At 38.3% G+C, this 25,731-nt stretch overlaps 1 protein-coding gene across 2 annotated transcripts in view; it reads left to right on the top strand.

Annotated features, from left to right (window-relative positions):
• The window catches only part of RNF130 (ring finger protein 130), a 77,321-nt gene extending 53,437 nt beyond the window's left edge, over positions 1-23,884 (top strand). The window contains exons 8-9 of one of the 2 annotated variants that reach the window (XM_088133845.1): positions 319-412; positions 2,356-2,528. In XM_088133845.1, the coding sequence (XP_087989971.1) occupies positions 319-412; positions 2,356-2,371 (110 nt within the window). In that variant the 3' untranslated portion in view covers positions 2,372-2,528. Of the gene's footprint in view, positions 1-318; positions 413-2,355; positions 2,529-14,369 lie in introns of those variants that run through there. The other variant, XM_088133846.1, reaches the window with a different exon arrangement.
• Positions 23,885-25,731: the final 1,847 nt, after the last annotated feature.

Below are 25,731 nucleotides of genomic sequence, written 5' to 3'. Positions count from 1 at the left end.
TTTAATTGCAGATAAAACTTTTGCTTCTACTTTCCTTATTTTGCATTTGCATTAGCAAGTCATTTATACCTAATTGTTGGGCTCTGCTAATCAGTCTACAAGTATATTTCCTACTTTTTTCACTTCTCCCCATAACTTTTTGGCTGCCCTTCTCCACCTAGTATCTTCCATTGCTAAACTTCTGCTTTCCTCTGGAGCTTCACTTACTGGTGCCTCATGACTAGAATGTTTGTCTTCTGCTTCTGATCTTTGAGGCTGTATTTTCATCGACATAAGCCTTCTTCCACGAGTGATTTCCTCCCTTTCCTTTGTCAACAGAAGAATGGTTTATTATTGCCAGCTTTGGCCTCCTAAGTGCCCTGACACTCTGCTACATGATCATCAAAGCCACTGCAAGCTTAAATGCTAACGAGTAAGTAATTGTACAGATTGTTGCATTTGTGTGCATGACAGATTTTCAAAGAAGCATCAAGTAGAAGATTTAGATAAATTTGCGTATAATGCAAAATAGTATTTTCCTACCATTTCAGTTATGTATTCAGTGCTTTGAACATCTGCAGATAGACTTTTCAAGAGTAGATGCTAACTATAGTGAAATTATCTTTGTCTTTTGGCACACTTAGTTGTTTACCCTGATCTCTTTTGGGATATATATGTGGGTATATCTAGAGAAACACCCCTCTCTTCTAGTTCAGCTTGTGAATTATCATGCTTACCATCAAGGATGAGTGGAAAATACAGCAGGTCTGGGAAAGAGAAAACATAAAAGTGCCTGTTTGGATCCATGGAAAGATAACTGAGTTTTATGTATCATTATGACAGGAAAAGAGATAATGTATCAGAAAACCTATAGAAAGTATAAAGAAGCAGCAAGGGCAACATTTTATTCAGCATTTCTATTCCAGTTGGACATATACCAGAAGGTGTATGTGAGTTTCCCCTGATCCTGTTCTCAGTCTACTTACATAGATCCAGCTTCCAAATGAATGCATATTAATTAACCCAAGGCTTGTTTACACAGCATAGCTATATGTAGGAAGTATACAAACAGGTAATGAGAAATATTTTTCCCAAGTTTTCCCTTACAAATTATCACATTTTAAATAGTGGGAACTTTTTCATTAGGTAGTCTTAGAAGTAGTCCAGTAAAATGTTTGGTAAGAAATCATAATAGATTGTCCAGGCCAGTACATTTTCACTTTAAGTTTCAGCCACTAATTACTAAATTTGGTGGTCATGCAATATAACAATTTTAGCAGGTACTACAGTACATATTACATCTCTTCTGCAAATTTCCAAGCCAGGTTCACTGGTTTCCTATTGTCATGTAAAAACCAACAGTATGGGGCCAGGTAATCTTGCAAATTACCTCTATCATTATAGGCCGGATGATCACTAAATCCTCAGAAGAGGTACTTCTGTGTGCTCTGCAACTTAAAGTTACTCACAACAGGCTTTTCTGTGGTAGCACCTTTTCTCTAGAATAGCTCCCTCCCAGTCTCTGTGAGGCTGGCTATCATAGGCTTTACCTCATCATGGATGAATTTCTTTTTTTTACCTCTCCTTTCCATCTACTTTCTAATGCATAAGTTTTTATAATAACTATTTTTAATTTTGTATCATTGTATTTTTGCTTTGATAATAAACAGCTTCAATATTATTGTATGCAATCAGTATTAAAATATATTAAATTAGAAATAAATAATGCGCCTTCCCATACACCTTTTAGTTTTGCTAGAGGAACAGAATTGTATCTCCCTATCAATTTCCTTCATTAAAACATTTCCACTAACACGAATACATCATTTGATTTTATCCAGTTAGAAGTGTACCAGTTTCATATAATACTTTCTTGTAACTGATAAAAAGCTGTAAAATAATATTTAACTTCACCAGGATTTCTGGTTTCTATAACGTTATATTCAAAATAGGATATAGAGGATTTTTATATCCCCATCCTGAATTTCATAGACATAGGAGATTGTATTTTGATATGATGGCACAACATAGAAATAGGGGGAACCATCTACATTATGTTCATTCTTGCTAAGATGGTTTGATTTACAGAATACATACTTCAGAGGGAAATTACCAATATGTGGGATAAAAAAATAATTAAAATTCATCACTTGTATTATCTTCTGAAGCTGCTTTTTTATATCTAACTCCTAATGTCCATGGGTTTATATTTACAGGATAGAATAGGTTTCTCTTCCTTCCCATTGACTTGAAAGCACTGTTTGTTGCCTCAAAATACTCTGCTCATAGCTTTTTTTGAACATTTGACAGTTTTATTAACAATACAATATTATTACTAATACTCTGTTTTGTTTTGTTTTTTTTACTTTCTTACAGAGCTGAATGGTATTGAAGATACAATCGAGCCAGCTGCTGCAAGGAGAAAGCGCTTATTTTTATGTATCATTTTTTGATAATGTAACAAGAATCTGTTGGCACATTTTGTTTTCTTAATTTACTAATGGTAAAGCTTTGTATTAAGAAAAGGATCAATAAATTTTTTGAAAAAATTAGCTCAAGATTGACTCTTCTTTATTATTTAACCATATTGCAGTGAAAGGTATCTGTTTCCTAATCTGGTAAATCTTTCAGGCTGATCCTATTAAAGTGGACCATGCAAAAACACAACATGGTCCCAGATATTCCATAAAACAGCACTAGCTGGAATCCAGTAAAAAATAGTTGCAAATGAAAAACAGTTCATTGGGAGAGGGATGACTCTAGTAGTTTCTCAGAGCTACTCTTAGCTGAGAAGAGAAGGAAAATCCCCATTTCAACATCTCTAGTATATGTACAATAATGGAAACTGCAATATTACTGGATGAAAAAAAATTCTGGAAGTAAAGCAATACATGTGTATAATATGCCATTTAATATGGAGTACTCACTCTGTGCCAGGCAAGATTGTTCCAATTTGGGTGGGTGGGGGGTCATTGGGCACATTTACAAGTTTAAAATTCTCATACCAAAATGGTTGCCACAGGGGGAATGCTCATGCAGATAATGGTTGCCATAGTGGTTATGGTTAGTCACAAAGATTAATAATTTGCCCAAGGATCTGAATACATAAATGATAGTGTTACTGTCAAAACAAATCCACTTCTCCACCATAGGAAACTTGAGGGGCTGGTGATCTGGTACAAAGGTGACTATGAGTATTATATTCCTAATCTCCAAAATATTTATGTTTACTTGCTACTTGTGTGCATTTTACAGTGCTCTCATTCAGTGATGTTTCGTCTTTGTGCTTTGATATATACCTATTTTCATTGCCCCTTGAATAAGATGCACTGGACTATCATAGACTCAATTTGAGCGAACAAAAGAGTTCAGTCTAAATAATTTAGCTTTTATCACAGATTTTAGTTTAAGTCATTTTAAGGCAACAATGATAGCATTGACAGATTACTAATTGAACTGTTCCTTCTCTAGTGTTTCTATATATTGAATTATTCTCCAAGTGGCTGATCTTCCTAACATTGCAAAGTGTAGTGTGAAATCTAATTTCATAAGAGAACTTGTCCAGTTACTCTCTTTTAAATAATGCTGGAAGTCTATATCCTAGATATTTAATTTCTGAAGTGTATGCAGTTCTAGGCCATTCACTACAGGAACATGTAGTTACTTCTTCAGACAGAATACAGTCAATTCATTAAAAAATGTAGCATCCTCATTAATATACAGTTGTAGAGCACTGATCTCCAGCCAAAATCTAAGATCAGATTTAATACAAGTGAGCATTGAATTAGAGAGACACCAAGGCATGAATTGGAAGATTCACAATCATTTGTGTACTTGTTCAAATATAGCACTATTTCATTTATTAAAACATCCCTGTGCATTTTCCTATAAAAAGCTAATTTTCTTGTAATAGGGTTTAATTATTTTCCAAGAAAGATTGGAAACTAAGACCTCAAGACACTTCTTCAACTTGGGAAAGCAGCCAAAATCTATGTTAAAAAGTTATTTATTATTAGTTGTCAAAAAGGTTCCAGGTGAGAAGGCAGCCTTTATAATTAAAAATGAAGTTTAACTAACATAAATATTTCAAAATGTCCTTGGGAATTGTTGAGAGAAATATCAAAGAAAACACAGGAATTTTGGTTTCGAAAAGTTGAAAAACTCATAGAGGAAATTGAGAATTTTTCTATAAGATTTTTTCTTATAGAAAAAAATGATTATATAGCTTTTCTTAATGTGGCCAGAATTTTCACATGTTTCCTAGATTCTTGCAACAACCATGTTAGGAAGTTTAGACTTAATCATCGTATTAAATGTAATTTCTTTAAGACCACTCAATGATTTTGTAGAGAAAGCATTATATAGCAATGGAGAGAGAACCTCCAAGATATGAACTAAATTCCTCTGAGCATGTTATAATAGGCTTTTAAATACATACCTAGTTGTTTGAAGAGTGTTTTAAGTTGCAAGTTATATTATGGCTTTTAGCAGTATTTGTGAATGCAACCAATGTGATTGTTTCATGCCATGCATCTGTGGTACTGCCTTATTAATTGATACCAATCATCTCCATTAAGGCTTTTAATGTTTAAGTGATACAGAACATACCTGCTTCAAAATTTTGATGGCTGTGATTAAGAAAGCATTTCCTAAGTTTGATCTTAAACTGCTAAGAGCTCTATAGGAGCTGTGACAGTTAGTAGAGAGGGGAAAGTGCCACATTTCATACTATCATTTCTTACGGTTAACACTTTCGAAACATTAGCTGGTACAGAATTCAGATGCTTATCTCAAAGTTGCACTGGCTAACGCTTTCAAAGAGCCCTGCAATAATAATTTCAAATAGAGATACTTGCGTAATTTAATTCTCAAACTTTGTGGTGCCATGTCCTCCTAAAATAATAATAATAAATTAGTGGGACATCCTTCAGAATATTGATAATACTGATAATTGTAATGTAATGATATCAACAGCTACTGGAAGAATTAAACTTTCTTCAGTTGTATGAGATTTTTATACTGGGCAATTCTGTGTGCAAGCCCTCAAAGCTGCGCTTACAAAACTGTAGCCCTGTCAGAACTTGCTCCTGTTCTTCCTGGTCTAGCTCACTGTCTGCTCTATTTTATAGTTCATCATTTTGGTTTTGACAATACAGGTAGTCCTCATTTAGTGATCACAACTGGGACTGGCAATTCTGTCATTAAGGGAAATGGTCGCTAACTGAGAAATCATGTGACTGTGACTGCTTTCCTTTTCCCCCACTCCTCTGCCCTCTGGAATGCTCACCCCGGCACTGGAATAATTAGCCAGAAGAGAATTAATGTTTGTATTTACATTCATTGGCGAGAAAGGGATTGGAGTGCCAGTAGCCCTTAGTGCATTACACAAACAGCCTGGTGTATTCCCCATTGTGTGCCTGCTTACTCTCTTGTAATCCTTTCCTCTCCAATCTCTCTGTGGGGGGGGGAGAAAAAAGGCCAGGTACAGGAGAATGCGTACTGACTGTAATGGCGATCATGTGACTGAGGGATGATGCAAAGGTTGTAAATGTGGACACTGTGGTCATAAAATTATTTTTTCAGCACCATTGTAACTTTGAACAGTCGCTGAACGAGGCAGTTGGTAAGCGAGGTCTACCTATAGCAGCATCTGTCTAGGACGCCCCCCAGGTTTCTGAAATCTGTCACACTTACCACTGCTCATTCTCACCCACTCTGCCCATTGCCACCCTCTCTCACCTGCCTCATTTCTTCTCTCCTCCACCAGGAGAGAAGCAACCAGGAGTTCTAGACTATCTGTGATCTATGATGCCCTGATCTTGTGCCACTGACACTATAGAATAAAATCCCAAAGTCCTGAACCTTCCCTCAGTTCTTTTCTGTCTCTGCTGCCATAATCACTTTTAAAACCTGAGCCCGGTAGTTTAAGTGGAGGAAAAACAAGAGAAGGTAGGGAAGGGAAGGGAAGGAAAGTGACAGCAGGGCCTGGGGCCTATAGTGGGGAGAGGATAAAAAAGGGAAGTGAGAGAAGAAAAGGTGGCTGAAGTGAGTAAATACAACAGACAGTAGCAGGCTTGATAGATCTTGAAAATGCAGAGCCTATGATAATCAAAAGGATCAGTCAGTGAATAGAACACGTAGCTGACTGGTTCAGGTAGAGTAAGAACGTGGTATGACAGGGCTCCAGCTTTGCCTATGCAAGCCTCCCCAAAGTGAACCTTTCAAATTTGATCACACCATTTGAAAACCTTGACTTAAAGGGTTTATGAAGTGTCACTGACAAGACCCCTCTCCTCCAAAAATGGCAAACAGGTATATTAAATGCGGATGATGAAAATCAGTTGGTCACGGTTACTACCTTACTATGCTGCAACAAAGTTAGATACCTAATCTCAGGAAATTAGATGTTGGTAGTCAAAGTATCTGGTACAATCAGAGTTTCTAAGGTGCAAAAATAAAACTTTATGGAAGTTGATTGAGAGATCCATAGAAAAAAAGCAAATACTTAGTGTTTTACAATATAACATACGGTATATTTTGGCACTTGGGTCATAGAAAGAATTTGGCTAAGGTTCAAGCTGCATACTGCTTATGTATAAAGCTCCCAGAATTGCTGTGGTCTCATCTTCTTGGGAATAGTAGCCATCTTGTTCATCACACATTTTTAAACTATTAAGAGAAGCTGCAATATCCAATAAATAAGCTAAGAACATTTTAAGGGAACCGGCAAAATGATTAAGCCTCATGAGTGCCTCATGAGATGGCCTTACACTGTGTCATTATTTTAAAGAGAATGTCCTATCTGTAAACAAATTTCTCCCTTACTATGCTGTTTAGTACATTTTACTAATTGAAGTTGCTGAGAGGAAAGCAAGACCCAGATTAGGGTGACAGTTTAAGACATAATAAGCATATTTATAACAGCAAAGTTATAAATGGGTTCATCTAAGATTCAATGAAAACATTTTTTGTACTGCCTTACATAAGTAGACTTATGGTCCATCATAAATACCAGGAAAACTGCCCGTGGCTAGGTTGCAATTTTGCCCATAGTGCTGCCAAGAACAGTGCTTTCTTGGCAGTGAAAAATAATGCTCTGAAATTCAGGTTCAGACTATCCGAGAGTCGATTGCAGCAGAAATTTATTTTCTACAGCTTTGCCTGTAATTGAATAAGAGGCTTTTTAGGGACACAGTTAAGAGAAATACTGGGAGTTTGGGGAAATATTTCAGTGCTACCCAGATGTGCAGGTGAAATGACCTAAAGTCACAGGCCATGGTTTACTTAAGATAAATAGTGTAAAGGAAAGGAGTAAATCAAATAGATAAATAAATGTGTGGCATAGAAACCAAGTTGGAAGAGGCCTTTTAGGCCAAACCCTGGATCAGTGCAGGAACCCAGTTAAAGCATCCCTGATAGATGGCTCCCCAGTGAACAGAACCAGTGACAGTAACAATCTCTAGTTAGACTGTTCAATTGTTCAAATGGAATCTGCCATCCATTATTCTGTGTCTTGTCCTATAGGATGATAGAGAGCAGGCCTTGAATAACTTCTTTGTGACAGGCTTTGGAGTATTTGAAGAGTGCTAAGTACTGTCATCTCCCTCCTCAGACTTCTGATGGATAAACCTTCAAAATTCCTACAGCCTCTCTTCAGAGAATTTACTTTTTAGTTCCCTGATTATCTACCTTGCCTTTCTGTGCACTGGTTCTGCTTTCTCTTAATCATTCCAAAAGTATGGACTGGAAAATAACTGGACACAATAATCAAGGTAAGGTCTAACCAATCCAGAAGAAAGGAAAAATAATACTTCTCTTGATTTCAAAACTATATTTTTCTTTGCACAGCCTAAACTTGCATTTGCCTTTTTTGCAGCCATCTCATACCATTGCTCATATTAGGTTTGTGACCAGCTACTATTGTAAGATCTTTTTTCAGTAGGTCTGTTGCCAAGCTAGGTATCCCCCATCCTATACCTGTGCATTTTAGAACAATTCTGAAAAATGTTGTCCTATCTTCTACATGATATATCCTTCAGATATCTTTCTCTGGAGTCTTCTCTTCTACAGACTAAATATACCCAACACTTCCAACCAGGAGGACTGGATGCAAAACTCTAGGTGCAGTCTGACCAAAGTAGACTAGAAAGGAATGATGACGTGTCTTGGTCTTGATGCACAACTTTTGATGCAGCTTGGGTTGGGATATGCTTTTTTTTTTTTTTGGCAGCTGCATCACACTGCTGGCTCATGTTGAGCTTGTGATTCACAAAACCACCCAGATCCTTTGCACATGTTTGGCTCCCCAGCACAGTCCTCCTCCCCCATGCTATAATCAGGCCTTTGACTTTTCCTTGCAGGGAGTTCTGCATTTGTGTCTGTTGAAATTCATCTTGCTGATTCCTGCCTATTGTTTCAGCTTATCAAGTTCTTCCTGAATTTTGATACTGTTCTCTAAGATACTTGCTATTCCCTCTATCTTTGTGTCTTTTATAGTTTTGGTAAGCATATTTTCTAAATCCTCATCCAAGTGATTTGTAAATATCTTGAAAAGCACAGAGTCTAGAATGGAGCCCTGCAGTATGCCACTTGCCCTTCCAGCTTGATGTAGAACTGTTTATATATAGGCTCTGAGTTTGATTGTTCAGCTAACTATGGATCCATGTAATGATAGCATAGTCCAGCACTTGTCATTTTCTCTACTACAAGTTCATGAGAGCTTTGAATGCTTCACTGAGCTCAAGGTATACTATGCCCACTGCACTCCTGTGTTCAGCTAAACTGGTCACTCTGTCAAAAGGGTTCAGGTTGATTTATTTTTGATAAAATCATGCTGCCTCCTGAAAAGCAACATATCGCTTTCTAAATGTTCACCGTCGGCTGCTTAATCATCTGTTTCAGAGTTTTGCATTGACATCAAGCCGATAGGTCTGTAGTTACCTGGGTCTTCTTTTCCCCTTTTTGAAGACAGAAACAACATTTGTCCTTTTCCAACCCTCCAGCCCCACACCCATCATCCATGATTTCTCAAAATCCGTGGGGAAATAAATCAGAAATGAAAGTTTCTCAGCCTCCTTCACAGAAGTCAACAGGGTGAAAATGGCTGTTTTGTTTATCTGTGGCATTGGCAAACCATAGGCTGCCAGTGCAAGGGAATGAGAGAATTTCCCAGGGCAGTGGTTGACACAGTCACTTGAACCAAGCAAACAGCATCAACATCTATCATGCAATATGTCCAAACTCATGTTAAATTTCACATTTTCTTTCAAATTAGACACTGAAGGATGGCATTGTAAATTAGCTGTGTATGAACACATTTCAAACTGACAGATACCCATATCCCATAAAGCGCAACTTTTTCCAGATCAAGGATCATGTGTAGTCTTTGAATGGCATGACAGGGCCCGCCTTCCCAAAAATTGCAGATGGGAGGGGGTACATCTTTATTATTAACATCAAAAGGGTTAGTGAATTAACTTGATCTGTAATGAGGATTGCACAAATGATTCTGGAGCCTATTTTCTTTTAGTTCTATACAGACAGTATAAATAAATAAATAAATAAATAAATAAATAAATAAATAAATAAATAAATAAATAAATAAATAAATGTATTCATTTCCCCCCAGATTCCTTTTTTCAATTAAAAATATAAGCCCTTAATTGCTTGTAGGAAACATAATGTTTAGTTCTATACAGACAGTATAAATAAATTCATTCATTTCCCCCCAGACCCCTTTTTCTAGTTAAAAGTGTAAGCCTTTAATTGCTTGTAGGAAACATAACACTGAAGCAAAACCAAAGAAACTTCTTAGCTTAAACATGAGAAAATATTCATGGTAACTCGTTGCTCTATCACTTGATCGCTGCAGTCTAATAAGTCTGTCACTTTTCAAAGGTCTTTGATAAGATAAAAGCCTTTTTATCAAAACCAGAAGAAGAGGGCCCCATCCTTCCTTCCTCAGAATAGGTCCCCACTTCCATTCTGGAAGCTAAGAGCCCTACACAGCCACTGAATCTTGGAAAGTCCTCAAGTTAGCCCAAATTAATTAAAGCTCATCCTGGCTGGTGGCTCCTTTTCTGGCTGCAGTCCTTACTTAGATTAATAAAACCAGATCAATACCAGACAGGTGGTATATAAAGCAAGAACTTTTCTCATTCGTAAGGAAGGAAATAAATTTGATCCCTCCAATTATAAACAAGTTAACCCACTGTCAGTTGTCAGCAAGTGGTGTGTCAGGAAGCCATCTTTATAATGAATGTTTGGAATAAATTGAAGGTGATAACATTGGGGGGCTAAAATTGAGGAGGAGGATACTTGAGGGGAGGTATTGGCAAGATTAAGAACAGGCTGCTATATGGTAGATCATGGCTAAACCAGGTAGATAAGTACTCCCATCTCATTCAATGTTTAAATAAATAGGTATCAATGCTTAGAAATGTAACTGCCATTTTTCATTTGGTTAGGTATCTCAAAGAAAATTCATACTGAATACGCAAGTAATTCTAGGAAAGCTATCGTGTTTCTTTTTATCCAAAGGAGACCACCTCATTCCTCTGCAATTTAAGTTTTTTTAAGTATGTCAGGTGCTTACATTCTATACAGCATTCAGATTTGCATGATGAGTTTTAATTCTTCTACAGAAAAGGTTCAGCCAGTTTTTCTTAGGTCCATCTTTGGGGATTCCCAACTGTGTACTTGCTGCTCTTTTGAGATTAGAAAGGGCGCTGAACTCTTAAGGCCTGCAGACTGGAAATAAAGCTTTTTATGTGGCTACATATAACATTTGCTCATTCTTCATTGGATTTCATGTCATTAATTTGCCAAGGGCTACAGACTTAGTTTAAACCAAACTTGTACTTCCTCTGTAAGTCCCTTGTGATACCCCAGGGAGTCATGATCCACAGTTTGATAATCTCTGCCCTAAACTAATGAAATACTCTCTTTTAAGTTAAAGATATGGAAACAAAGTAATATGTGTTCCTTTTTTTGGTGCTTCTATCAAGATTTAAATATAGAATTTCCTACTCCAACCTTTCTTCCTGGGAAAATATCTCATTTTTATGTGTCCTGCCTCATCTTTTCTAAAGCCTGAGGGCAACTTTTTTTCCTCTTGGCTATAAGAATTAGAACTGAATTAGTTGTGTTTCTTAATCAGAGTTTATGGAGCTGTGAAATGTACTAACTTTCTACATGTAATATTTATTAAGCTTTGTTGACAGGTTAATAAAAAAATATCACTGCAAAAGAAGACTGGAGTACTCAGGATCCATAAAAGATTGGTGATGATTTTGGGCTCAACTTTCTTATAGAATACATCTGAGTATAAAAAGCTATATAGGAATCTTAAGTACATCTGTATAGGAATCAACTTTGATCTTGAAAGATGCTAAATCTAGGGAGATCAGAAATTGCAGTACCTAAAAATTTAAGAACACTGGAAGTTCCCGAAAGGATTAGCTTCAACCAGAATCTAAGATGATAAAGTTTTAGATGAGCTCCAAAAGAGATGCAGCCCAGTTCTAGCCATATGAGAGCATTAAGAGTTGAAAAAGGGATAACTGTGTTAACTTTTAGGAATTTTGATTGGATGGTTTCCAAGGTTGATGTATCCTCATAGATGCACATCTGAGTACCATATAACATCAAATCCAGAACTTTTAGCTTTAAATAGTTTAATTGCTCCTGTGACTGAGTTATTACCATACTTGTGTATTTAATGATCACAAAAGTTGTTCTTTGAATTCTTAGATTAAGCTCACTCTCTTGATTGATTAGTCTAGCAGGCGGAAGATTGAAAAAAACACCTAAGTACTTAAAGGTTTTGACCTGCTTAATAAGTCTCCTGTTGATCTTACCAACTGGAGTCTTAAAATGCTTACTAGAGAATACTAAAACCTTCATTTTAGAGTAATTAATTTCAAGGTATTCCTTAGAGCAGTGTTTCTTAAAGTGTGTTCTGAGGACCCCCCCAAGACCCTCTCAGGGGGCCACAAAACCATAATTATTTGCCAGATATTGAAGATAGTTGCAGAAATTTAAAACAATGTCACCCTTCTCATTATTGTTCATTTGTTTAAAATAATTAAGTATTTTTCATGAAAAATACTCTATGTTAATATCTAATGGGTTTAATATTGTTATTTTTACATGATTCAGTAAATAAATATTCTATGAATGCATCAGTTTTAATATGATAAGTATCAATAAATATAAACCATTCAAACAAAAGCTTTTTGCAGTCCTCTGTAATTTGTAAAAGTAGGAAGGGGTCTGGAGAGCCAAATTTTAACAAGCACTGTTTTTGTCCTGTCTCAGGCCAGGCACCCACAAATACACAAGAGGTAGTTGCAAACTTTTACTTACAGCAAGCAGCAATGAAAACTTATGTGCAAACTCACACACACAAAAGCAACCAAGTTCTCACAAGTCCAGCAAACTTGCTTGAATAAAAAGATCAGCGTCCAAGGAGCAGGCGCAAGAATGGTCAGGCAAAGCCAGGGGTCCAAAGCATTAGCAAGGTCATCAGCCAGTCCGGGTTCAGAGTCAGAAGGCAAGGCACAGAGAGCCTGAGTTAGCAAACAGTTGTGTCCAACACCAGTCTCGAGCTCATAGCTCTTCTTAAATAAGAGCAGGCCCGATGGGGCTTATTTAGGAGGGTGAGGCTGCTTCCTTGCGAGTAACCTCGCTGACTTCCTCTGTTCTGTTCTTCTTTCTGCTCCTCCTGCTTTTGCACTGGGAGGGGGTGGCAATTCCGAGTCCTCATCTTCCATGAGCAACGGCAGCTGTCCCTGCTGATTGCTGGACAGCCCTGCCCCCTCCACCTGCTCAGGCAGCTATTTGTCCGGTGACCCCAGAGCTGACTGCTCATCCTCCAAGGCCACTTCAGGAGCTGGCTGCCCTTCGTATAACGACATGGACCAATAGGCAAAAGATGGAAGATGGAATTCTGGCTTAGCAAAAATGCTCAACAGTGTTGTTAATACACAAATTAAACAATAATGGGGCAAGAATAAATCCTTGGTTAATGCCTTTTTGGGTGGGGTTAGGTTCAGTTATATCACCATTGCAATTACCCTTAATTTATGTGGCAGTACCATTGTGCAATGCTATTATCAATTTAAGGAGGCAACCACTGATTGATGTAACAGCTAGTTTCTCCCAGACTCTGTCATATGGTGTTGAGTCAAGGCTACCTTTATAAAAGTAACATAAATGATGCTTTTTGGTGGAGTACAGTCTCAGCTAAGTGATGTGAAATTAGGCATTCATCCATTGTTGAGTATCCAGAGCTGAATGTGGGCTGCTCAGTGGCCAAGATATTCTCTGATAGCATTAACTCCAATATTTTATTCAATATTAATCTAGCATATTGTTTGCTAATTGTAGATAAAAGACTGAATGGTTGGTTGTTAGCAGGGTCACAGTTGTCATCTTTTTTATATATTGGGAGGGTGGCAGAATTAAGCCAGTCTTTTGAGATATATAAGGAATTACTTATAGCAGTGAAAAGAGGGGCTAATGCAGAGACCCCCACCAAGCAGGATTTGTTTTTAGAAATGGTGGTAGAATTAAATCTTTGCCAGGAGCTTTGCTGTTTTTCAAATGAACTTTAATTTGGGGCTTTCTGGGGTGAAACTGGACACCACTCGGGAAGGGGATCATCTGTTAGCAGGATGTGCAAATATGACTTAGAAGTACTTTGAATAAGCTATAGAAGAGTTTATCCCAAACCTCAAGAGGAATTCAGTTGCTTTTATTGGTAGGGTTAAATCTAGTTGGGAGTCAGGAACATGGTAGAATAAAAAAGGGAAGTGGCTGGGGAATAAAGATTTGCTGGGAGTTTGTAGCTGAAATGGCATTCTGAATCTTATGATTCATCCTCCATATACCCTTGCTGGAAAAAGCCAATTTTAATTATCTCTTGGAGAATAGACACTAGACAAATATTTCAGTCTGACACTGAGTAGAAAGGTAGGAGTTCCATGTAAATAAACCTTTGCTAAAGTATGTTCTGGTAGATAGGATAATACCATCTTCATCTAAGAAGGTTCTTATTCATCTTGATCAACCCAAAAGGGTTTCTTATGATCTGATAAGCATATTTGTTTTTAAAGTTATATTTTAAAGTTATATTTCTCGTGTCTAATATTTCTCATGTCTTATGAGCTATATTTTCTAGTATTTCTGGGGGCAATATATCCAAATATGTTGCTTTTTCTGATTTTCCACCAGTTCTTATAATCTAGTACTATTAAATGGAGCTTAACTGCAGGATGATTTTACATGGAATAAAAACAAAGAATTGGCAACATGTCGTTAATCACATTCCTATTTATTTCTCTCCTCTTGTTTCTAACAGACAGTTTTTATTGTTGCTTCTCTTGTAGGCGGCCATTTTTTCCACCGTAATTCTCTCTCCCCTCGGAGTCTGGTCTACGAGAATGACTTCTCTTCGATCGAGCCTGTCTTGGACATGTACGATGAGAACAAGACCTGAAGGGAATCTGCATTCTTCTTGCTTTGCTCTCTTTCCCTTTCCCTTTTCCGTTTCTCATTCCTATTGTTGTGTACTCCTTCCATGGATGTCCTTTGTCTGAAGAAGAGCTGCCTTTTTCCAGAACTTGTGCCTGGCTGCCAGGCTGCAAAGGTGAAGCTCAGCTGAGGCAATATCTGAGGATGACGTCTCTGAACAGATGAAGTATGTGCACAAGGTCGGCTGTTGGAGGTTGCCGAGTGACAAAATTACCATTAGCAGTGCCAACGTGATGGTGTCAGTATGCTAGAGATTTTGCCCTACTCAGTTTTAATTTTGTACAACAGTCCTGTCTCTTGAGTAGGCATGTGATAGTTCTCTTATTTTCCAAACCAATAAATTACCGTGTTTGCCAGCTTACTTGCCTGATGCAGGAGCTGGTAGGCTAACTGCCCAAAGTACTCCAATTACAGTACTTTTAAGTTTGTCCTTAATCTCACACTGAACACTTCCATTCCAAAGGGATCTATGAGAAATATATTAACATTTGAAGTTGCTGTTTAACAAAACAAGCTATCAGTATAACAGCATTACAACCTGTGACATTTTTCCTGGATTTGGAGGTTTTTTTCACATTCTATTGTTGTGACTGAACATGGCCAAAAGTTGCTTGGTAAGAAAGGAAAGCACGTACGCACAGAGAGCCATTTTTACAGCCTTCTACTGACTTTCAAAGAGTCTGCTGAAATTTATAAACCCAATATTTGAGTGCTTCATGATTAAGACTTCTTAAGAAGAATCCAGGAATCAAAAATATATTATTGCTTGATTTTTAAACTGTGTTCTTTTTTCACTCAGATTTTTAAGAAGCCAATTACGTTGGTGTTATATACTAAAGAATCTGGAAGCTTCCTTCCTACATGTTTTTACTTGAGATAACTGTATTCATGAAGCAACAAACACTTTTCTGAAGCTAATTCTGTTCCTGGGGAGATCGCTATTATGAAGCAGTGAGGAAGACAGTTAGCTGGGGCATTACATGCTGGCGGAAATCAATTTTGATTAGAATGGGCAGACGCGCTTTAAAAAAAGTATTCTGACGCAAAAACGGACAGTTAAAAGGACAAAGACAGTCCTGTTTTTAAAGCAGTCAAAATGCTGCTTAAGCAAAAAAAAAAATCAGATCTGAACTATGTTATTGGGCTCTTTAGGTAGCTTTTCCTGCTGAGGAGGCTCTGTAAAACAAGTTACAAATGTCATTTTTCCCATTGCAAATTTGAGCTATATAGACATAAAAATGATGTCCTTGTAGTGTGGAAACAAGCTTAATTCTATATGAAGCTTGATGATTGAAAAAAAAACTGAAACCAAAAGAAAAGGTAAGAAGTGTTGTGTGGGTGTCTTGTTGCTTTAGACAGCTTAAGCTGTAGATAAAGAGACATTCTTTTTTTTTTTTTCCTACAAAGGTTGGGCTTTCAAAATATCATTTCTGCCCTGGAATGTAGTCATGCTAAAACTTAAATGCAAATAGGTGAAAGCTGAGGACCTCTTTGCTAGCAGGAAGCTTAGCCAGTGTTGTTAGGAAGACCATACTGTGGAGCTGATCCTTCTTGACTGGTTGATATATAGAGTTTTAAGGATTTCACACTGGCAGTGTGGATTTTTATATATACATGTATATGTATATGTATATATGTATGTATGTGCCAGGTAAGTTTTAATATACTCCACTAGCCATGAAGAACTCTGAACAAGATTATTTTAAAAGCACAGTCTTGACGTATTGTGAATTAAAGTTAAAACTGTTGGGGTGGAGATTAAAGTATTGAGGACGGGTGTTAGACTATTGTGATATTACTTGAATAACAGAAAAACCCTGCACTTTTTTCTTTTTCTTTCAAACTGCCAATATCCTGTAGATATATTTATCTGTCAGTAAAAGACAGTGTTACTTTATATGAAATTCTCTCTTATGAAAAAGTGTGTAGTGCATAGCTGAAGCTGTGATAATTCTAAAAAATGTTCAGCACCCTTCCTACTAACTGTAAATCTACAATTACTGATTACTAACACCACTGGCATATGTTATGTTTTAAACATGAGCTAGCTAAGCTTATTTTTAACCCAAAGTTGACCATGTGGAGACCTGACCTGAATTATTATAATAACCAGAACACTGAAATATTAGTAGACATTGAGACTTTAGTAAGATGGGGTGGGATAATTAAAATCACTGTTATTTGAGTAGCTCCACATAATTGATTGGGTCCTGAAAATACATATTTTTTGGAAACAAACAAAACACACATAAGGAACTTTAGGGAAAGAGGAATCCAGAGAATTTTTTCCCATTTCAGTCCCACTGAACTCAACCACTGAGGACATTTAGGTATAACTAATATATTTTTTATTGGGACAATTAAAAAATGTGTTTTTAACAGATACAGAAATTTCCTATATCCCATACAGGATATAGGATTTAACTTTCATGCTGGAATCATTCTATATGGATAATTAGGACAATTATGGTTTGGGCTTCTGTATAATCTCATGATCCCCAATTATTATATATAAATAGTTTACTCTCTTAATTGAACACTGGTTTCAACGTGTGTAGCTGATAATACCAAATCACATGTATCTCCTTATAACTATTCTAACTGACAATGGCAATGGATCTTGGGGCACAAGAGTCTTTCCCAGGCCTTAGACCTTAGATCTTCTTAACTGGAAATGCCAGGGACAGAGTTTGCATGCAAAGACCTATGCTTCACCACCAAGCTCTAATTCTGCCTGGTTTCTCTTAGGGATAGGTAGGATATAGAGATCACGGTGGGTTGTTGCTAGTTTTCCAATTACTAATACAGTGAATGCTGCCCAAGTCATTAAGCAGCATTATCTGGAACTAAGAGTTCTAAAAATAGGACATGGAAATCTTTAGTTGCCTGTGAACTCATCTTGCTCAGGCTTAATAGTATACATGTTGTTATATCCTAAGATTGTCCTTTATCTGACACATAAAGTGGTGTTTCCTGAAGGAGTTTCATCATTGTAACCAAAAATGCTGTTTTATATGTTTTGTTTTATAAACAGTGCAATACACTGGTCTAATCAAGTGAACAAGAGCCCTTAGCCCTTCCAAAGCTCCCAAGTTTTGGAAAGCATGGATATTTGGGCACAACCTCTTTTTACCTATAAGACATACCATCAGAAACTGGAGAGAAGGATTCAAAATGATTGGTTAACTGTTAGATATTAGGCTCTTGTGATGACTATATGAACTCTTTCAGAAAACATTACAGTAAATGTAGCACTTAGTTATACTGATATAATAGTCTGAATTTTGCAACTTTCCCAAACTGCACAATTCTCAAGGGCAGCCCCAAGAAGATCCATTGCCTGAGGCCTACTCCTTTGCTCCCTACCATTCACATGCCTTCCCCAGCAGTGGAAATGCCACCCTTCATTCTCCAGATGGCCACTCAAGAGATGTTGCTCAGAGGCCATTCCCAGAGTGAGATGCCTATTCTGAAGGATCATGCACTTAGGCCCAATGAAACAGCTGCTCTGAGGACAGGTAAATGGCAACAGATGGAGGCTTGGCCTGAATTACCTCTTCTCCCAGTCTGCTGCTTTCCTAACTGGGGTGTGGGGGGAAGAGAGAGGCAATAGAAATGCTGGTGCACAACAAAAGCACATAACCTTTTTCTGCCCAAGGACTGAAATTGACCTTTGAATGGCATGCTGGGAATGGCCCTCCAGGAAGTAGGTGGGAATAAGACAATCTAAATTTGACTTCATTTAATTTTAATCAATTAATTACAGGTATAACCACTCTCTAGCAGTTCATACATTTCCCTTTCTGACACATTAAACATACGGTTTGGCATTCATCTTTGCAGGTTCTGGGTCAGCATCCCTAAAGTCTGAGGCCTCAAGTTATGCATTCCTGATCTATATGGTATACTATTACAAATAGCGTTTCAGTCCATAATAACTTTGTATTCCCCCTTTTTGCGTTATGAAAGTATATAACTGCCATTGTAGAGAATTGTGAGTCTCTTCACACGTTGACCAAGGCGCACAGTTTTCCCACCAACTCAATATATGCAAGAACTATTTCATGCAGAGATAAGTTCATCCAACCTGTTCCTCATGATTTTCCCAGTGTCACTCTATGAAGCTCCTTTTCCACTTTATATGAATGGCCAAGAGAATAGGTGGGTATTTCCAACCTTCCATATAGCTGCTTTATAGTATAAGAAATGGACTTCTATTAAGAAAGCTAATTTCATATGTTAGTTTCCAGAAGAGTGATTCAAATAATTATAATTTAATAGCTTTAAGAGAATATCATCAGTATAAAATGATGACAAATTCTGAGGAATGTAAAAAAGAATGGTAACCACACACCCAAAATACAGTATAGAGTAAAAATAAGCTCTGTGTGCTAGATATTTGAGACTGCAACTCCCATGACCTCTTCTCATTTGCCATGTCAGCTGGTGCTGATGGAAGTTGAAGCTGAAACATCTGGAGGGGCACCAGGTTGCCTATCTTTAGCATGGTACAATAGCTTACTTTGCTGGAATTCTCCATGTGTCCCTCCTAAGTGTATGGTAGAAAATTGAAATAAAGTAAGATTATTAAATTACATGATTAATTCATATTGAATAAATGCAATTATAGCATAACCTCCATAAAAAGCTCCTAATTACAATTTTCAGAAATTTAGAAGAATCCCTTTCTTTCTCTATTCAGAAATAGATTGTTGCCCCCAAAAGCAAAGGGAAACATTGAGATACAACAGGTAAATCAATTATTCTAGCTACATGTTTTATGTAGCAAAATGAAAGTTTTAAGTTTTAAGCCAAATGGAACGGCAACCATGTCCCCATCTACACTACAGAAAATTTGCTTATGGTATTTTCATTATCATGCTTTCCCTCAAAGTATTCTGAGAAATGTTGTACAGCAAATGCTAAGAATGTAATTAGCAATCTCTATTTCTTTCCCAGTCATCAACACTCTGCTTTATATCAAAAAGAGAAGAATGCTGGCTCAGTCTAGCCTTAACAAAGATGAATTGTTATGTAATTCAGTCAATGTTAAAGAAGTACAGTCTTAAGGCATATAATCTAGCTACCTGAACTGTTTTATTTTAAAGCATTACTAAATTTCCCTAGGCTCATTTTCAAACTGTCCAATTAGACAGTCACTTTACAACTTGTTCTGCTTATGAATGCTTTCCAGTTGATCCTGCTGCTTAATTTTTCCCTGTCCCTTTTAAGGAAACGTGTTCCAATTTATCCTACTCTCCCTTACCCTGCTTATACATGTATTAATTCTGTTCTTGACAGCTGTTATTTATGATTCAGTTTCTATCCAAAGGACATAGAATTTGTGAGAGTGGGAGAAACCATGGGAACTAGAGTCTCCCAGGGCTGGAATGTTGAAAGTGTCAATACAACTGCCGTCTCGTTCTAAGCATGCGAAGCACAAAGCAGGATTTCCATTAAGCCATGGGAAGGGTGAGAGAGAAATGTGCTGAACTGAAGCTTAGGAGGGCAAAAGAGGCTGCAACCGCATCTGTCAGAGAGCAATAAACTGAAGTAGTTACAGTCTAAGCTATGATAAAGCTTCCTTATTAGCTGTGCTGTAGTGAGTGTCTGGAAAACTTCAGTCAAAGCTGCATTCATGTGAATTTCTTGGGACTAGGCAAAGGCATGAAGATGCATCATGAAGTCCCATTATTGTCAGTTGTTTACAGTGACCTCTAGCAGGGAAGGACAGGTCAAATCTGCTGTGTCCCAATTATTTCTCAGTGGTTTAACACAGGTTTCCCCAACCAGACAATGGACAGAGAGTTGAACTAGCTTCCCCATCATCTCAAGCTAATGCAATTGGAAGTTGCCGGGGGGGGGGGGTTGTTGGGGGTGTGGGAGAATAGTTTTAACACCTGCTCATTTATTCCTATGTATGGTTTAATTAAAAAGCAAATCAGATTTATAGCATGTCAATAGAAAGTCTGTATCTTGACAGTAAAATACTACTCTTTTTCAATTGAACTATGCTGATACCTTTATCTCTGTTTTGCCTTATTGCATATTAACTTTTCCCCTCGGTTTACATATTATTTTACTACATCAATCTATTATCCATGGTCTTGAAGAACTTTTTATAAGGGACTATTATGCTAAATGAATTGCTATAGATATCGCTATACAATCTTAAGGTATCAAGGAAACAGTGTGGTTTTATTGTTCATTTAGAAGCTGAACATTTGCCGTGAAACATTAGCAATGTAAGGTATGTCTACTATCCTGCTATTTCTAGGGATGAGTGGAAAGGATTTTGTGCATTCTTTCAGTTGTTTTTATACTTGATTCATGTAGTCGTAAGTGTGCATTCTAGCTGTACTGAAGCAACATAGCTGCAGAAATTGCTGTTGCAGACTTGCGCGTGAAGATAAAGTGAGCAAAAAGTGTCTCAGAGAGAACTATATTTACTTATGAGGGCTATCATATTTGGGGCTAGGCAGGAAACCAGGATAATAGTGGGAAAGACAAGGGAGCAGATATGCATTGATCAGTAAGTTTACATATCAACATAGTTCAGGAGGACTTGCTGCTCTTAGGTCTGTCCCCACACATTTTTGCATTATCCTCCATTTTAGGAGAGCTAGATGCCCCCAAACTGTAAACTTTAACCGTGCTGTTTTGTTGTTTTAGTCGCATTCACTGTATTAAGCTTATCCAGATGCAATTATTGGAGAAAGCTGTCTTTCCTCCGTTACAGAGACATTACTAGATAGGTTTCTTTATATTTCATCTTCGGCTGCAGGGAAATTCAAAGCTGATCTGCAATAAGCCAGCAGCATGCAAGCCCAGATTCTACCATGTTCTGATATGGGCAGAAAATTAGCAAAATCCTCTTATGAGCTGCTCTGGGCACATCAGTGGATTTGCTGGAAGAGGGGCCCTGGCTCTCTCCTCCCTGCGTCCAGCAAACTAAGGAAATAGGCCCTGGGGTGCGACTCACACCCCCCAGGTTGGATCTAGATGTTTTTGGACGGGAGATACTTTGTTCCATCAGTTGTTCTAAATAAATGTATCTTCAGTGCTTTTATTTACGCAGATGTAGTATGGTAATAATACCTACCTCACAAGAATTGTGTGAGACTTCATTCACATTTATGAAGAATGGCAAGCTTTTTGCATGGATGGTGCTATGTCAATGCTTGTTTGTGCGACTGTTTTGAAGATGTTGGCTTATTTGCTCACGTTTCTGGTTGCCCATTTTTTTCTTATTGATGTCAGGCATTCTGAGGTGCTGAACCATATTAATGAAAGCTTTGTGAAAATATCTTTTGTGTATTTACTTGAACTGTCTTCCTTTCTCTTGATTCTTTCTGTGTTTGTTCACTTAGGCTTGATTAGTCTGCTTGTAGCTCTTGACTCTTGGTGCATCCAAGTGACAGAATTGAAGGGAATATAATTCCAAGAGGATGTTCTGCACTTAACCAATGTAGTCCTAATGTTTCCAGGATGCCTACATTAGTTGTAAGGGTTGAATTATTTATCCCCTTGGAATTGCCAGTGTTATCCATAATTGAATTTTAGCAATGGCTAACTAATAAATATGTGATCTTTCAATAATTAGATTTCTAAAACTGCATGTTCTAATTGCATTGAAAATCAGTGCTTAAATTATAGAGGGAAAGGTCAAGGGCCTAAGTGAAATCTGTGAGCCCCAGCTTTCGACTTCACCAGTTTTATGGAATCATAGGGCTTCTCTGTAACTCTTCCAAAAACAGCAGCTGAAATACAGCCCCCCCCCACCCCCTGTAATTTGAGCACTGCTGGTGGCTCCAGGGAGAGGGTATAAGAACCTTAAAATGCCCAGCTATCACATTTGTTAACAAGTCAGCGAGGCTGATCTGCATTAACAAAAAGCACGTACAAAATAGCTGTCACTTATGCAGCTCTGTAGCTTGGTGAAACGAGTGGCCATTTTTCCAGCAGTGAAGCAAATTGTACTCTGAATGGCTTTGGCTATCCCATTTTCCATGCCAAACCAAGTTGTTGTCTTCAGTTACAGCAACAAGCTTGAAAAAAGAGCTTGCTGTTTGCTACTTATGATGGTAGTGATGGTGGTTAGCATAATGTTATTTGTTCCAGGAAGAATAAACCTCACATCTGGGATTACCCCAATACTACATATAAAGGTTTGCCAGCTTTTGTTTCTGTCAGCTTCTGTGCCTTTATTAGTTTCACCTAGGCCTTGTATTCAATTGGTACCCTTTGTCCTGGCGCAAACATGCAGTGATGAAAGAAAGCTGCAAAAATGGAATTCTTTCCTGCTGTTAACAACTGAAACCACACTGAGTTTTGCCGGAAAAAAGAAGTGGAGGATGAGCAGGCAATTTCTCAGTGGTTGCGGAACATCAGCATTTGTGGGGTGTTTGTTTTTTTTAAATGCAACCACCAGAATGAAGCATTTGTTTCACTGCACTCCTACCTTCTCTACATCTGTACATTTGTCACTGATTAAAGTATCACACTAAGCCTTATGTCAGGAAAAAAACTATCTTTCAGAAGTGCACAAAAGCTAGCAGTATCTCAGTTATTGGGCAGCCTGCAGCAAAAGAAATGGATTATCAGGAAGATGCCCTTTCTGTGCCACTTAAGGGCTATGCATTCAAATCCTTAGATTTGTGGCTTTAAATAGGGGACATTCGTACGGGCATTCTGTTACAAATACACAAATGATTGGTTCAAAGCGTCAGACCCATTTCAGTGATTGCGCTGAATCATGATTCGAGCGCATGTAACGTCTTAAGTCCTAGCTGTTTTCCCAAACAGAAGGTTCAGCGGATAGCTATGTACTTAAGGGTGTTATGTCTGCTCAGGATTTCCAAATACAGGTCAACACTAACTATGCACAAAAAAACAAAACAAAACAAAAAAACAGTAAAAAAGAAAGTTGAGAAGGTGGGGGAGTGGATTTGATAAGTGAAAGTTATTAAAATACCAAATGCTGAGTGTGTAAAATACAATGGTAGGGCTTATGTAATCGAATTATTTATTGCCATATTGTGAGTTATACTGATGAGAACAATGAAGAGTCGAATGATCCAGAAAGCTACTAGAGGCCTGGCAAAGTGAAAAGGACTATTTGCCTTGTGTTTCATCTTGGCATGTGCAAGCAGTATGCCACCCTCTTGACAATCGAAACTTTCAGACTTGTGTGATAAGCTGTAGCTTGGCAGCCACAAAAATTCATAGTCTGCATATTTTGATGTCAGTACACTACTGTATTGTAGCTATGTGGTATATGCTGAACCATTAATGGTGTATACCTTTATGTTAGGGTTTGCTAATGTAATACATTTCAATAAAAAGCTGTTTAAAAACACAGTGTTGTTCAATGGGAGCTGTGTTTGTGAGAACTGTGTTGCTTGGTACATCCCAATGCATAATCTGTAGGATTGCCTTTGGATTCAGTGCCCAGTATGTCTGTGAGTTGCAACCTGGCTGGTCACGTTTATGTCTTTTCCCTCTACCAAACTTTTCCCCCATCCCACTTGGAAATTCAAAATGACCCCCCAACTCAGGATAAGGCTTCAAAAAGGAGGAGAGTTGCTTAGGTTCTTGTCTCTGATCTGGGGAGGCAGGGATGGTAATCTTATGTCTCCAGCGAACCAATTCTAGGGCATCATAGAGCTGTGCTCAAACACTGGATGCTGGTCATATTCATATTACCTTGCACTGTATTTTGTCCCTCATTATAATAATCTTTAGGGAAAGCCATGTTAGATCTCTTGAGGAAAAGGAGTTGGATTGAAGGGAAACCAGTGAACATTGCTAGACCCCAAGATCAAGATTTATGGCTTCTATCTACATAGAGCACTGAGCATAAAAATGCAAAATGTATATAAATGCTCTGTGGCAACTAATATGTTTTGGTACAAACCAAGGAGAAGGGAAACTACAGAGGAAGCAGTCTTCCCCAAGAGGTAAGGATGGAAAATCTCCAGTTCCAGGAACTGGAAGACACAAAACCCACAACCACTTGATCTTGCTAGGCTTGACCCAAAGCCTGTTCTTCCCCATCTAGACCTACACTATCTACCTGCTGGGACAGAATTTTGACAGCATCACTTGGTTGGGGGCAGATATGTATACCTGAGTATCATCAGTGTACAGATGATACTGCACCCCATACCGATGGATGACCTCCCCCAGTGACTTCATGTAGTGGTTTCGTCTTTCTCTCCCACTAACACCCACCGGAACCAGCCCTGGATCAAGGAAGAGAGCCACCATAGCACCAGACCTCCCATTCCCAACCTCTTGAGCCAGTCCAGAAGTATACCAAGGTTGATGACGTTGAAGGCTGCTGAGAGATCAAGGAGGGCCAGAACGGATGCACTTCTCCCATCCCAAGCCCACCAAAAATCATCAGCAACTGCAACTAATGCTCTCTCAGTACTTTGCCCCAGTCTGAAACCAGGCTAAAAGGATCCAGATTACCTTGAGAGAGGTTCAGAAAGCAACTGGCAAACAGCGTAGCTGTTTCAAAGTAGTGATATGCCACCCCAAGAGGTGCCACTTGTCACTGAGCCACTGCTTTCTGGGCTAGCCATAGCTTCCAAACTCTCTTCAAAGGCCACCCTATGAAAAGCCCATTGCAGTAATCCAGCGGCCAGGTTACCAGGGCAAGTATCCCTGAAACCAGACCCCTGTTCTCCAGGCAGAGGTGCAACTGATTAAAAGCCCCAGCCATCGTTGTGAAGTTACCTAGCCTCAGTGCTGAATCCAGGGTGCAACTCTTTAAATGCCATCTTTTCTCTATGTTTAACCAGAAGCTTGAAAAAGTCAGGGCTGCTTTATGACCAGCAAGGATATGCTGTGCTAGGGGAAAGTCTGAAGATTTTCCTGTGCAATTTGCGACCATCGCACAGCCCTAGAACCTAGACAACAGCGGCTTAATCAGGTAACCATGGTTAAACAGTCCACAGATTAGTGCGTTATGTGAACACAATCTGAGATATCACGGCCCATCTTCCCCCCAGCAAAAGCTGGCTGAATTTCTTTTTGATTCCGTTTTAGTGCTAAGCAAGTTCAAACATCGGGGTCGCTCTCAAGAAAAATAATCTCCTAATAAATATGCAGAAGACCAAGATGTAAGACCACAGGCCGCGAGGAATCGCATTCCTCAGAGTAATTCTGGGCGACCTCAAACGCTCGCCGCGCCGAGGCTGCTGGCCGCAA

The sequence above is a fragment of the Python bivittatus genome, unplaced genomic scaffold (genome assembly GCF_059951505.1).
Source record: "Python bivittatus isolate LINGU-HERP-01145 unplaced genomic scaffold, Pbiv_v1 ctg000080_np1212, whole genome shotgun sequence".
Classification (NCBI taxonomy): Eukaryota; Metazoa; Chordata; class Lepidosauria; order Squamata; family Pythonidae; genus Python; species Python bivittatus.
The sequence above is the reverse complement of the archived record's forward strand: the minus strand, read 5'-3'. Positions and strand labels throughout refer to the sequence as shown.